The 14,378-nt window shown below is 44.6% G+C and overlaps 1 protein-coding gene across 3 annotated transcripts in view; it reads left to right on the forward strand.

The window, feature by feature from the left end:
- The window catches only part of rhbdl1 (rhomboid, veinlet-like 1 (Drosophila)), a 47,784-nt gene that overhangs the window by 14,029 nt on the left and 19,377 nt on the right, over positions 1–14,378 (forward strand). For 2 of the 3 annotated variants that reach the window (XR_008087673.1, XM_052488723.1), the window contains exons 2-5: positions 1,078–1,236; positions 7,994–8,218; positions 9,107–9,255; positions 9,502–9,614. Coding sequence is in view for 2 of the 3 variants with exons in the window: in XM_052488723.1 (XP_052344683.1) it covers positions 1,078–1,236; positions 7,994–8,218; positions 9,107–9,255; positions 9,502–9,614 (646 nt within the window). In the remaining variant the exon portion in view is untranslated. Of the gene's footprint in view, positions 1–1,077; positions 1,237–4,178; positions 7,170–7,993; positions 8,219–9,106; positions 9,256–9,501; positions 9,615–14,378 lie in introns of those variants that run through there. The other variant, XM_052488726.1, reaches the window with a different exon arrangement.

Raw genomic sequence — 14,378 nt, forward strand, 5'->3', positions numbered from 1 at the left:
TTTAAAAAAGGAAGGAAAATAGGCAGTTGATGACGGATAGATACAGTACAAACATAAAAACACAGTCGGAAGAGGGCTCATACACACTGTACACCACACGCACATACATACCCTATACTTTATGGGCCATTTTTAACCGGCACTATTTCGGACGGTTAAACTCTGGCGATTTTTATGACACTCCCCCGCTTAAATTAATCACGGCTAGACCGAGGCGTGCGAGCTTCAGCGGTAGTAACCCACAGAGGCCGGTCGCCTCACAGTGAGAGTGGTGATTAATGAAAACCTCACTGTCCTGATTGGTCCACAAATTCAGCTAGAACGCGACTCACTAAACTCATTAGAAGGAAAAACTGTGACTTCGACTCCAAAATGAAAGGAAAGACTCCAGAGAATCTAATGCTCTCTACTGATTTCATTCTGTACAACGACATATGGTGACAGCGGTGGGATTTCAGTCGTACAGTGGGTTCAGGTCACGGTGTACCATTTTGACATGTTGGCCCATTTTGGTTATCAGTCCTGCCAAATGACTGATGTTATCAGCCTGCTCTTTTCTTCTCGCCTGCCCATTTAATTTGAATAAATACAGCTAGCTAGTGTTCTGTTTTTAAGGCTGGTCTAATTCTTCCATTGACGTTCCCACTGAAAGTATGGCTTAATTAATGCTGCTCTCATTGACAGACTCTTCTCTCTTGGCTCCGTTACTCTCCATTGTCCTGGTCTGTCTGTTCTATTGTCTGTCTGCTGTCGACTGTTGTCTATGGACTAGTTGATAACCCCTCTAAATAACTGTTGTCTATTGAGCGCAATGTGCTTTTAAAAAGCACTGCAGATGAGATGTGTTTTGTATATCAAGAACGGGAGGTAGAGAAAGATAATTATTGGAAATTAACAGGATTAATTCCCTTTCAATTTACTCAACGTAGGAAAGGAATGTCACTTTTCCAATCTTGAGTTCCCTGAATTGAAATGGAGTTGAGCCGATCCTTGCTAATAAGCCCTACTACTAGAATCGTCAACAGCAGCATTCTGATCAGCCTGCACTGATATTCATGTGTTGTTGTGTTTTTCCAGCTGGACCCAGACAACACCGGTTTCATTGCAGTGGAGAACTTCACCAGTCTGGTGGAGCACCATGAGCTGCAGCTGGACCCCTCCAAACTGGACATGCTGTTTGCACTGGTGCAGAGCAACGAGGATGGACAGGTGTGCTACCAGGAGCTCATCGAGCTGGTGAGTGACAGGGAATGGACACACACGCACACACACACACACAGAAGCACGTATAGTACGTGCACACACTTGCTACAGAATGATTCGAGGTTCATGATGTCAAAGTGTACCTGCCCATTGCAGTCTTTTGTTCTTCAGAAAGAGGTTTGATCTTTCTAATTAAATGTAATTATAAATACACCCAAACAAAATGTAATGATAAGTAAATACACACACACACACACACACACACACACACACACACACACACACACACACACACACACACACACACACACACACACACACACACACACACACAGTTATACATTATACTGTATTAGCTGTTGGTAGAGCAAAGGGTAAAATCCTGCCTCAATGTCTTCTACTGAGCAGTGTTCTGAGTTCTGATGCTGCTAGGAGGTCAGAGATATTCTTATTCATACCTCTCCACTTAACCTGTCTGTGTTTAGACCTTTGTTCCGATATATTGAATTAATGCAAAGCCTTTTAAAGGGGCTGAGGTGGTTCTTAGTCTTGAGTGTAACCGTAGACCAGAGCATGTTTCTTCTCCTCGCAGCATATGGGTTTAAGCAGCGTGATTCATTCAACACGATGCAATTCCTGACATGTTTTCACTTCCCTAAGCTGGTTCCTTCCTTCGCTCTGTTCTGCTCATGGTTTGTAATGAAAGCTGTTCCATTTAGTTCCCCTTCCAAATGCTCAGGTCTAGCTTCTGGTGTGTGAGTAGCAATGCAGATGCAGGTGCTTTCGCCGACATTCCAACAACCTCCCTTTAGTTTGCCCTTCTCCTATCGTCAACCCCTCCCTTTAGTTTGCCCTTCTCCTATCGTCCACCCCTCCCTTTAGTTTGCCCTTCTCCTATCGTCCACCCCTCCCTTTAGTTTGCCCTTCTCCTATCGTCCACCCCTCCCTTTAGTTTGCCCTTCTCCTATCGTCCACCCCTCCCTTTAGTTTGCCCTTCTCCTATCGTCCACCCCTCCCTTTAGTTTTCCCTTCTCCTATCGTCAACCCCTCCCTTTAGTTTGCCCTTCTCCTATCGTCCACCCCTCCCTTTAGTTTGCCCTTCTCCTATCGTCCACCCCTCCCTTTAGTTTGCCCTTCTCCTATCGTCCACCCCTCCCTTTAGTTTGCCCTTCTCCTATCGTCCACCCCTCCCTTTAGTTTTCCCTTCTCCTATCGTCAACCCCTCCCTTTAGTTTGCCCTTCTCCTATCGTCCACCCCTCCCTTTAGTTTGCCCTTCTCCTATCGTCCACCCCTCCCTTTAGTTTGCCCTTCTCCTATCGTCCACCCCTCCCTTTTTGGATCTTCATGCCTCTTCCTTCTGTTACTCCCTCCATCCCAGATGTGATACTCTTCCCTCCGACTACCCCCTTCTGCAAATCTTATCCTCCTTTAATAGTATCCCTTTATTCATAGCGTACCCTTCTCTCTCCCCAATATCACCCCCCTTCCTTTAGCCCCCCTGTCTCAACCGCTCAGAATTGATTTTCTTCTTCGTCACCCGTGTAGCTCCAGATCGTATGTTAAAACCCTCCCCAGGTTTAGGCAGCATCAGCGAGGCAGTTTAATATTCACCGTCAGCCAAATGCAAATGGACTTCGATCAGCCCAGCATTGGTAGTAGCAGGCAGTGATCTAAGGTCATTTGAGAATGCTCAGCCTCACAGAGATATCGACATCCATGTCTGATTGGTAAAGATTTGTCTGACAAACGTGTGCACACACAGTTTGCATCCATTTTTCACTGGATGGGCGCAGACACACACTCACAGAGGACGTGCACTTGCTCACTAACACATGATCAGGGAGGCTAACACATACACACACAGACTCATTCACCGTACACACGCTCAGCGTACCGATTTGCTGACTCATTTGGATGATATTCAAATGCTGACGGGAATCTGTTCTCTTCTGTGTGTGATGTGTGTCTTATAGGAGAGCAAGTCTGGTTTAGTTTGTCGGGGAGAATATGCAAATGTGGCGTGACATTTTTAACCAGGTCATAGCCAAGCTGACACCCCCCCCCTCCCCCGCATTCCTCTGGTTGTCTTCTTCTCTTTCTATCACGCTTTATTTTTCCTTCTCTCTTCCTCCTTTTGTCCCTTCTTTCTCTTTCCATCTCCTTCACTTTTCCCCTGTCTGCCTGCCTCTCTCCCTCCCTCTCCTTCAGGGAGAATTATAAGGGGGACACCACTGACAGTGTGTGTCGGATGAATGGTATTTTGAGTTGGGAAGCGCACCGCTGCCATTATATTACCACCAGTGTCTAACGTCTGCCGTATGGCCTGAATTAAGACCTGGCAAAGAAGATAAAACACCCCTGCCTGTGGAGCTGGAGCAGTGTGTGTGTGTGCGTGTGTGCTGTTTGTGTGTTTTCACACATCTGTGCACTCTACATACTGTACATCAGCAGTTATGTCTAGCCTTTTGGCCCCGAGGCGTGGGACTTTCATCCTGTTAGTCTGCTGAACAGGGATGTTAAACTTTCCTTCGCTCTATTGGTCTTCGGGCTCGGTGTGAGTTGTTGATCCACACATACTGTCTCGACGTGACTGGGTGTAAATGTGTTTGACTTCCTCCGTGTTTTTCATGCAGGCTGATCGGAGCCAGAGAGCTCCATCGGACCAGCCTGGGGGGGGGGGTAACTCATGCTCCGCTAAAGCCTCTCAGGGGGATCGCAGACTCCGAGAGGCCCACACACACTTACAAACACACATACACACACACTTACAAACACACATACATACACACACACTTACAAACACACACCTCATTGTCAGGTGACTGTGTTCAGGAAAAATCCCTTTCCCTAGTCATTGTTCCTCCTTAATTGGAGAGATACACCAATACGGATCCCACTGCTGCCCCCATCTGTCAGTGTGCGTTGTGATTTAGTCATGGCAGACAAATATAGAAAACGCTAGGTGAACTTTACCAAGCAAGCTTTAGTCAACTACAGTACATAGTGAAGTGACAATATTTCCGGTTTTCTATTTAACACCAATATTGCTGCAGGGATTCTCTGTGTTTCTGCTTCGCTTGAAGAGGGGATGAGGTTGACACCCTAAGCCCAGAGCACTGTTTGTCACCTGTGACCTGACTGAAGCTCTCTTTGGGAGTGTTTCGTGTCCTCAGCAAGGCCATTTGGGATATTTAGTGGCTCCAGTGTGGTCGTTCTAGTGTTTTGAGACTTCAACGGAGTCGTGCTGACAGTGTTTAGTGCCCAGGGTGCATCTGTCTTCTGAGTTGACGAGCAGGATCTCACTGGAGGGAAAGACAAAGAGGAACAGATGCACCTTATCATCCCTGTCTCACACACACACACACACACACACACACACACACACACACACACACACACACACACACACACACACACAGTGGCTGTTCATCAGCTCCACACACACCCTCGCAACACACAAACACACCGTCGCAACACACACACACACCCTCGCAATACACACTACAAACTGAGGCAAGCACCATGTCTCTTTTAGGTGGGTTGCTGGCTCTAAAGTGGTGCACTTTGCTTAAGTGTCGTGGAGTGAAGGTTTTTCCAGTTTAGGTCCTGATGATTAAACCATGAAGGAGGGTTATGGCTATGGGCTGCTTTGGAGATAAAGGTGAGTTCTCATTTTAAAAGGGTTTTGGTAGAATGGCTCTGAGAATCTGGGTCAGTGGAGAAGGTGGGCGAACACAGTGATTTAGTTTCTCTTATATTACTGTGTGTGTGTGTGTGTGTGTGTGTATTTAATAGCTTAATAATGCATTATTAATGACCAGTAAATGAGAAGTAAATTGTGTGTTGTTCCTGTTTAACAGAACTAAGTGATGGTGAGTCATTTACTGCATTGGTGATTCAGGACTTTTTTATTTAACCTTTATTAGGACATTAGGATTCCAACCTGGTCCTGCACAGTATGTAGTAAATAATTTAGTAACATTCATTGAATGAGTTCTGCATTGCTTGCTGTTTGTGGTTTTAGGCTGGGTTTCTGAATAGCGTCCTGTGGCAGGTAGCCTAGTGGTTAGAGCATTGGACTAGGAACCGAAAGGTTGCAAGATCGAATCCCCAAGCTGACAAGGTAAAAATCTGTCGTTCTGCCCCTGAACAAGGCCATTAACCCACAGTTTCTAGGCCATCATTGAAAATAAGAATTTGTTCTTAACTGACTTGCCTAGTTAAATAAAGGTGAAAAAAGTGATATCTGAAGAAAAAGAAGGCTTTATTAATACATTTGATTATTTGTCTAGCTAGCATTTAGCAGTAGGACTCTCTGACTCTACACATGAAATAAGTTCAGCTAACATTGTTTGGTGGGCATCAGGCCCAACTTTGGAAATGTTCTGGAATGGATAGCCTGAATAATTTAGAATGACTCTATACCAAACTCAATATACACATGTACCTCTATAAAGACATGACTATGGAACAAATAGCATCTTTATGTTTCATTATTAATTCAAACTATTGAGCAGTACAGTATTGACCAGTACTAATTAAGTCATGAAGGACAGAGGCTGGAGCTGAGCTGAGTACCAACATGTACTGTAACCACCTTGCTGGTTTAAATACACACGACTGGACACACACGCATACACACACCGATGTCAATTAGGTCCAATCCGGTCTCCCTGGAAGGGAATTCTATCTAAAGCTCCATTCTCAACACTTATCTTTTCATATCAATTATTTTCCCTGGCAGACGTCTCCTTCTTGTCAGGGGAGTTTTAGCAGTGGACCATGTTGACGCCAGAGTCTGAGGTCCTCGTGAGTAGTGATGGGATGGGATGTGATGCTAGCACACCCTGCTAGAGTGCTCCTACTGAGTTTCTCAGGGCTCGCCAGTCAAGTCGTCAGCTCCCACGCTAACGGGCTTTATTGTCTGCCTCCCTCTCTCACATCCCGAACTTCAAAGGCCGCGCTTAACGCTCACGTTAGAAGCGGCGGTCCCTCATGTCGGATGGAGAAGGCGGGGCAGAAGGATAAGTGTCTATCGGGAAATGTCTCCCGGGAACATTCAGGAGCACAAATGTCAGCGAGCGAGATGAAACGTGTCACTAAGAGGAGAGGCAGCAGGTGTTTTGGGAGAACAAACAGATGAAACACAGGCATCGTTTAGAAAACAAATCCCACAGAGAAGGAAAAAAAATAATTTGTGTATACATCAGCCCTAACCACGCACAAACACCTTCCTTTTATCTTAAGTCTTCTAAGAAAGACATTATTGAAGACGGGTGGAAACACCCTAATTTCCCTTCCCTCCCTGGAAACACCCTAATTTCCCATTCCTTACTTCCTAATGTCTCCCACCCACCCCCTCGCTTCTGCGTTCGTCTCCCTCCTATCGCACGTACAGTATAATTACATTCCCTGGGCTCGATCTCCGTGCTAAAATATGCTGTGGTGCTTCCACGGGAGGGCCGGCAGCGCCTCGCGCTCACGCTGGTTATCGCCATGCCACAGGCCCACACTCGCTCATTGTTCAACCCCGGCATCGTAATGACTTAATACGCGTCTCACGGCATCCCGTTCTACTAAACTTCCCCACCGCTCTACAGACTAACTATATTTCTGTTATTATTAAATTATTTACTTTAATATCCTCAGACGGCTAAGATCCATTTGTATGTGATTTGTTTGTTTATATATTTCTTAGTCTCCTTGTTTTTCTTTCTTTAATTAGCGCTGTATTGATATTGCCCCCGATTTCTTTCATTATTATTATGCTCCCCACAAAGTCCGGATGTAATGAGCCTGCACACAACAGCACCTAATGAATTACGGTTGGTTTGCTTTCGCTGCCTGTCTGGTGGAGTCTGTGGGGACTCTGACAACTGCTGCAGTACAGATGGATACAGTAGGAATGTGGCTTGCAATATTGCCTGTGTATCATCTTGGATTGAAGCATTTCTCCATTGTATAGGTAAACGCAGATCGGTTGACTTTTTCCACTGTCCTTTCCCTGTGAAGCTTTTCAGATTTATTTTCGATAGAATATTTTGTATTATAAATCTCACCTTTATTTTAGAGGACGTTCATTTTCTTCCAGATTCATGCTACAATATGTGTCTTATCTAGTAATATTTAGTGATATTTTGGGCTTCAACTGTCAGAGTGATGGTTGCACCAGGGTGTTAGCTCAAGGTCCTACCAAAGCAGCAAACATCCAGGGTTCCGTGTACCATGTCACGCTAGCCCCCAGCTGTGCAGTTTACTGCTCACTTAGCAAACCTGGAGTCTCCATGATAACAGGAGCCTGTCACCCAGTCTCCCCACCGCATTCTCCTTCCCTCCTCCTCGGGCAGAACAGCTCTACTCAGCAAAGCTTTACCCCTCAGTGGCAAAATCGCGCGTTTATTTTGAGTGAAGAGAGGCGCCATGTGTACCTGTCAAGGCAAGGCAGCGCTGAAATAATCTCCACCACTTTTAGCACTGAACGGTTCAAATTGACGTACGTCTTTACTCTCCAAAGGAAACTGGAGGAACGGAGATTCCCTTTGTTTAAAGTTAGCACATTGAATGTCTTAGCCCCAGCTAGGCTACATGGCTTTTCGGTTCTCTGTGCCTTCAAAAGTTTGCTTCAGCACTTTTGGAAGACATGGGGTTACTGCATAATGGTCGTGTTTCAACTTCTTAAAGCAGTTGAAGGTATTTAGCATGCCAATTCTAATTAGCAATCAAATTATAGCTTTCTCTGTCAGATTCAAAGAAATTCTAACTTCTCTCTTTATCTTCCACCCTCCTCAGATGAGCAGCAAGCGTTCCAGCAGTTTCCGACGAGCCATCGCCAATGGCCGCCGCACACTGCAGCGGGAGATCCTATTGGACGAGACGGGCCTGGGCGTGTACAAGCGCTTTGTGCGCTACGTGGCCTATGAGATCCTGCCCTGCGAGACAGACCGGCGCTGGTACTTCCACCAGAACAGCTTGTGTCCCCCTCCTGTCTTCATGGCCATCATTACCATCATCCAGGTGAGAGGTCTAAAATGACTGAGCTGCTCATTGTTAAGACCTTATTGCGTTGGGACCCACCCGAAGATGTTAGTATTGACTTATGCCCTTTAAAATAAGCAGTACAATGTTTCTGGCATAAAAGATCTTTATCTTGAGGAATGAGGAAATGGATGTGACCCAATAATGGGCACTGGGCAGTCTGGACACTGACCCACGCTTTGGTAAACAGTGGTTAAGGGTGCGTATATTCAATGCCAGACCTCGAAGGCAACACTGTCAAATTGGCTTTCATGTTCGGATTCTTGGATTCATATCAGCAACTGATGTCGAACTGGGCAACCAAGCCAGTGGAATATTCTCTGGCCAGTTTCGTGATATTAATGGAACAATTTAGTGACGGGAAAAAAAAGAAAACCACCAGACCACTTTAGCCCGGGTGGCCATGACTTGAATAGGCAATGCTATAAAGCCTGCTGCTACTCAACGAAGCCACAGCACTTCCTCTTCGAACTCACTGTCATCCTGAAGAAAGCCAAGTACTGTAAGTGCTCGTAAATGCTTCACAATGGCAGGGAACGGTCTGTAATGAAAATTTGGCTTTCGATAAAGACTATTTCCCGTTCATTTAAATTCATTGAAATGATGATTAATTGATCTATGAAAAGGAGCTAATGGAATCGGACCAGCTGTGTGTGTCTCTCTCTCTATGTGCATCGCCTGTCGGTGCCAATTGAAGTCTTCAACCAACGCAAGGCAACAAAAAAATGAAAAGACAACATCCAGGGCATTTATTAGCTGAATCCCAATTGGCTCTCATAACAGAACTCTGTACTATGTGATATAAATGAGTGTCTGAATGAAGAGATGTGGGTGTGAACCTAGAGCGTGTGTCGCCTCTCCCGTCAGATCGTTGTGTTCATGTGCTATGGCATCATGCTGAATAAGTGGGTACTGCAGACATACCAGCCAGACTTCATGAAGAGCTCCCTGGTGTACCACCCCAGACACCGCCTCCAGGTGTGGCGCTTCTTCAGCTACATGTTCATGCACGTTGGGTAAGAAACCACCCCACTCACACACACACACAGACACACACACACAGACACACACACACACAAAGCATAATTGATACTGCATTGACAGATAATAGACGGGGTTGATGGATAGACGGTGATAGATGACATCTGTAGATACCTTTGATGAAGTGTCTAGACCAAAGGAGCTGATTTAAAACACTATGCATTATTCCTTTGTCATTGAGACCAGTGTCCACAGTGTCCACTGTTCACTGTGTCTCTTAGGTTGGAACAGCTGGGGTTCAACGCTCTTCTCCAGCTGATGATCGGTGTTCCCTTGGAGATGGTCCATGGCATCCTACGCATCAGTCTGCTCTACATGGCTGGTGTAGTGGCAGGTGAGTGTCACTGTGTTAGCATCATTGGTTGATGTGATACTATCGTGGGTTAATGTGTTAGCCATCGCTGTGTTAGCCATCGCTGCGGATAGTACCCTATTTTGGTACTTTGGTGTTTTAGTTTTTTGTTGGTGTGATGTTGTGGTCCCTTTGTGTATTAGTCTGTTCCCCGTGGCTGATAAGTTAGCCATAAAGGGTAAGTGTGCACTACTGTTCTCATCCAACACAGTGGCTTGTATAAGTGTTTTAGTATGTGCACTTCAAAGATGACATACTGTCGTGGTCTGTTTGATCCTTTTGATATATGAGACCGACCGGCTCGATTCGGTCTTATGTAGCAAAACTTGTATTGGTGTTTTCTACATTGGATAAAAGTAGAGACTCATTGAACATTGTATATCATACACTGCAGTTGAGGACTAATGGGAAAGTAATTCTGCTTTGAAAGTTGATCAACTTGTAACCCCACATTTGAGAAAATGGCCCTTGAATGTTTTGGTGTCCCTACTGGAGAGCTCTTCTTTGTCTACACCCATTCAGCATCGTTCACACGCTCTTAAGCCTTAGCTCCACCTGTCTCTTTAAGGATTCACGTGAGGCCATGTGCTAAACAGAGGGAGTACGGTAGTGTACTAAACAACCAAAGATTTCAAGACTAAAGGCTGGTTTTTACTACGTCTATCCACATGTCTGTCATCGAACTTGTCGTTGTCTTTATGAATAAGTATAAACACAAAAATGACAGGCTGCGTGACATTAGCAGCCTGGTGGTCCAACATCGCATAACTGGTGTATTTTAACACCAACGAACCCATCTGTTTAAAAATTAATATAGTATATGTCAATCTAGCAAACCAGGCAATGTTTTGTTTTGTTTCTAGCGTGTTAGCTAGCTACAGTGCTGTGAAAAAGTATTTGCCCCTTTACAATTTTCTCTACTTTTATTAGAGAATGATCTTCAACCAAAACCTAATATTAGATAAATGGAACCTGAGTGAACAAATAACACATAATTACGTACTTATTTAATTTATTTCATGGACAAAGTTATGCAACACCCAATGCCTCCATGAAAAAGTGAATTGCCCCTTATACTCAATAACTGGTTGTGCCACCTTTATCTGCAATGACAGCAACTAAATGCTTCCTGTAGTTGTTGATCATTCCTTGCATGCAGAACTGCTTTATCTTCACAAGCAACTTTTGTGGGTTTTCCATGAACTACTCGTTTCAAGTCCTGCCACAACATTTCACTTGGGATTAAGTCTGGACTTTGACTAGCCCATTCCAAAACTTCAAATTTGTTGTTTTTTAGCCATTTTATGTAGACTTGATTGTGTGTTTTTGAACATTGTCTTGCTGCATGACCCAGTTGTACTTCAGCTTCAGCTCACAGACGGATGGCCTGATATTCTCCTGTAGAATTATCTGATACAGAGGAGAATTTATGGTTCCGTCTATTAAGGCAAGTCATCCAGGTCCTGAGGCAGCAAAGCATCCCCAACCCACCACACTACCACCATCATGCTTAAACGATGGTGGAAGATTCTTAATGGGGAATGCAGTGTTTGGTTTTCGCCAGGCATAATTACATTTACATTTAAGTCATTTAGCAGACGCTCTTATCCAGAGCGACTTACAAATGGGGTGCATACACCTTATGACAACCAGTGGAACAGCCACCTTGCATCTAAATCTTGTTAGGGGGGGAGACCAAGAAGGGGGTGAGAAGGATTATCATTAGCCAATCATGGCTACTTACCCTATCCTAGGTATTCCTTGAAGAGGTGGGGTTTCAGGTGTCTCCGGAAGGTGGTGATTGACTCCGCTGTCCTGGCGTCGTGAGGGAGTTTGTTCCACCATTGGGGGGCCAGAGCAGCGAACAGTTTTGACTGGGCTGAGCGGGAACTGTACTTCCTCAGTGGTAGGGAGGCGAGCAGGCCAGAGGTGGATGAACGCAGTGCCCTTGTTTGGGTGTAGGGCCTGATCAGAGCCTGGAGGTACTGAGGTGCCGTGGCATGAGAACCTCATACCAACGGTCAAGCATGGTGGTTGGATTCTCTCCATCTCCTTAGCTGTCATACTCTGCTTTCACCGGACATTCCACTGATTTCAAAATGGGGTCCTGCAGAGAGCAGTTCTTCGGTATATCTTTCAAAAAAGCAGCGTTAGAAGGATTAGCTACCTACACATACCAAGCAGCTCATGTTAGACAGAAGCATGCTCCATGGCAGACCAATCTGAATTAATCTCTCGGCATGTCCAGCCCATTCATCATCTCAGCTAATCATGGCTAGTGGGAAGTTTCCTGTCTTTTTCTGTGGCTAAACCAACTAGGCTCGTAATTTAACAATTTAATTCGTATTTACAGATGGCATACAAGTTTGTTATTAACTTAAGGCACATGAAAGTTCACATGTTCCAGAAGGCATTTCTGCCAAAAACGCATTTTGATTAAAAAAAATGTTTTTACGTTCAAATGCCTCTCCTGTGAAGTAGGGATGTGCAACATATGCCTAGTTTCCTGAAATGAGTCACATATACTGAACAAAAACATAAAACGTAACATGTAAAGTGTTGGTCCCTTGTTTCATGAGCTGAAAAAAAAAGATCCCAGAAATGTTCCATACGCACAAAAAAATTCCCTCAAATGTTGTGCACATCTATGTTAGTGAGTATTTCTCCTTTGCCAAGATAATCCATCCATCTGACAGGTGTGGTATATTAAAAAGGTGATTAAACAGCATGATCATTACACAGGTGCACCTTGTGCTGGGGATAATGAAAAGACACTCTAAAATGTGCAGTTTTGTCACACAACACAATGCTACAGATGTCTCAATTTGAGGGAGCGTGCATTTGGCATGCTGACTACAGGAATGTCCACCAGAACTAAATGTTCATTTCTCTACCACAAGCCGCTTCCAACGTCGTTTTAGAGAATTTGGCAGCACGTCTAACCGGCCTCACAACCGCAGACCACGTGTAACCACGGCAGCCCAGGACCTCCAAATCCGTCTTCTTTACCTGCGGGATTGTCTGAGACCAGCCACCTGGACAGCTGATGAAACTGAGGAGTATTTCTGTCTACTACAAAGCTCTTTTCTGGGAAAAAAAAAAATCTGATTTGCATGGCCTGGCTCCTCAATGGGTGGGCCTGACTCCCAAGTGGGTGAGCCTATGTCCCTGCCCAGACATGTGAAATCCAAAGATTAGGGCCTAATGAATTTATTTAAATGGACTGATTTCCTTATATGAACTGTAACTCAGTAAAATTGTTGAAATTGTTTCATGTTGGGTTTTAATCTTTGTTCAGTTACATAGCCTCTTTGAGTCCAGGTCACGTAACTGTATACTTGAACCACTTTTGTTCAGAGCAGGAGCTGACTTACTTGAAGGACTGTTTACAACAAACTTCCTTTATTTCCGTCCTCCTCTTTGGCAGTGTGGAGATTGAGGCCTATGAATCCACTTTGATTCTGATGATGTGGTTTCCGTTGCCATATCCCACCCCCACTACTGCAGAAATCGTATCGACTCTGACGCGCAAAACTATTGTTTCCATAGCTCTTTTTCATCTACATTCTGCATTATTTTGTTTTCTGACTTCATAAACCTAATTCCAATTTCGCGATATTCATTAATTTTGCTAGACCTGTATAATTTCACGGACTGTTTCTCAATTGTCTACTAAAAACAAATTATTTCACTACCCCAGTTTTCCTCCTAGCGTACAGATGTAGGATCTTAATTTGAGCCAGTTTGCTACAGCAGCAAAATAATCCATCAACAGGAAATATTAATTATTATGTGGGTTATAACTAATAGATATTTTTGTAGGGGTTGATATTTTTTGTAAGAGAAAATCAAAGTCTGTAATTTCAAAGTGAAAATTCTAAACTTCAGAAGCCTTTTTTAAACCTCAAATACACTGCATGTTTTATATTTCCTGCATTGCAGTAAAGTTCTCCAGCAACAGTGTGGTAAAATTAAGATCCTACATCTGTAAGCTTGACTAAACGTCGTTCAACTCCTTGTACTCCCTGAAAATGACGCACGCACACACACACACACACACACACACACACGCACACACACACACACACAGTACATGCTTATGAATTATTGGAGCTTTGATTTAAAAAAATATATAATTATGATGACAGAATCGCAGAGAGGTAGAAAGAGAGAGAGAAAGCGAATGAGAGAAGCTGAGTAATGCAGGCTTCGTCTACCTGATATTGGCATAAGAGCAGACGAGATTCTGGGATTTGAGATGCAGTCAAAACAAGAAGGAGGAGTAAAAGCAGTGCCAGACCTTTTTTGAAGCAGGTGGAGCAGTGCCCGGGGAGTTTGGGGTTCATAGGCTCAGCCGGGGCTCAAAATCACAGGTTCAGGTAGGGTTATAAGGGGGGCTAATGATGAGAGGTACACGTACTAACAGAACAGGGGAGTTGTGAGAGAGCGAGGATTGACTGGGGACTGGGGTCAATGGGGCCAACCGCCGCAGCTCTATGCACTGGGGGAGGGTAATAAAGACACGGAGCCCCGAGCCCTCTTGCCTTCGGCTGACATTTCCATGAAAATAAGGTAGACATCAAACATGGAAAGGGGGGTGCTCACGCTCCGTCTGGAGTTTTAGTGCGGCTTATGGCAGACACGATATAGCCTTAAAGCTTCATGCTGTTGGAATACATTTTCTGTGATATGAAGTTTGAGTTTGGGCCGAGCAACAGCCCCCATTAAACCGTAGGCGATCGTAAC

Source organism: Oncorhynchus keta, chromosome 3, assembly GCF_023373465.1.
Source record: "Oncorhynchus keta strain PuntledgeMale-10-30-2019 chromosome 3, Oket_V2, whole genome shotgun sequence".
Classification (NCBI taxonomy): domain Eukaryota; kingdom Metazoa; phylum Chordata; class Actinopteri; order Salmoniformes; family Salmonidae; genus Oncorhynchus; species Oncorhynchus keta.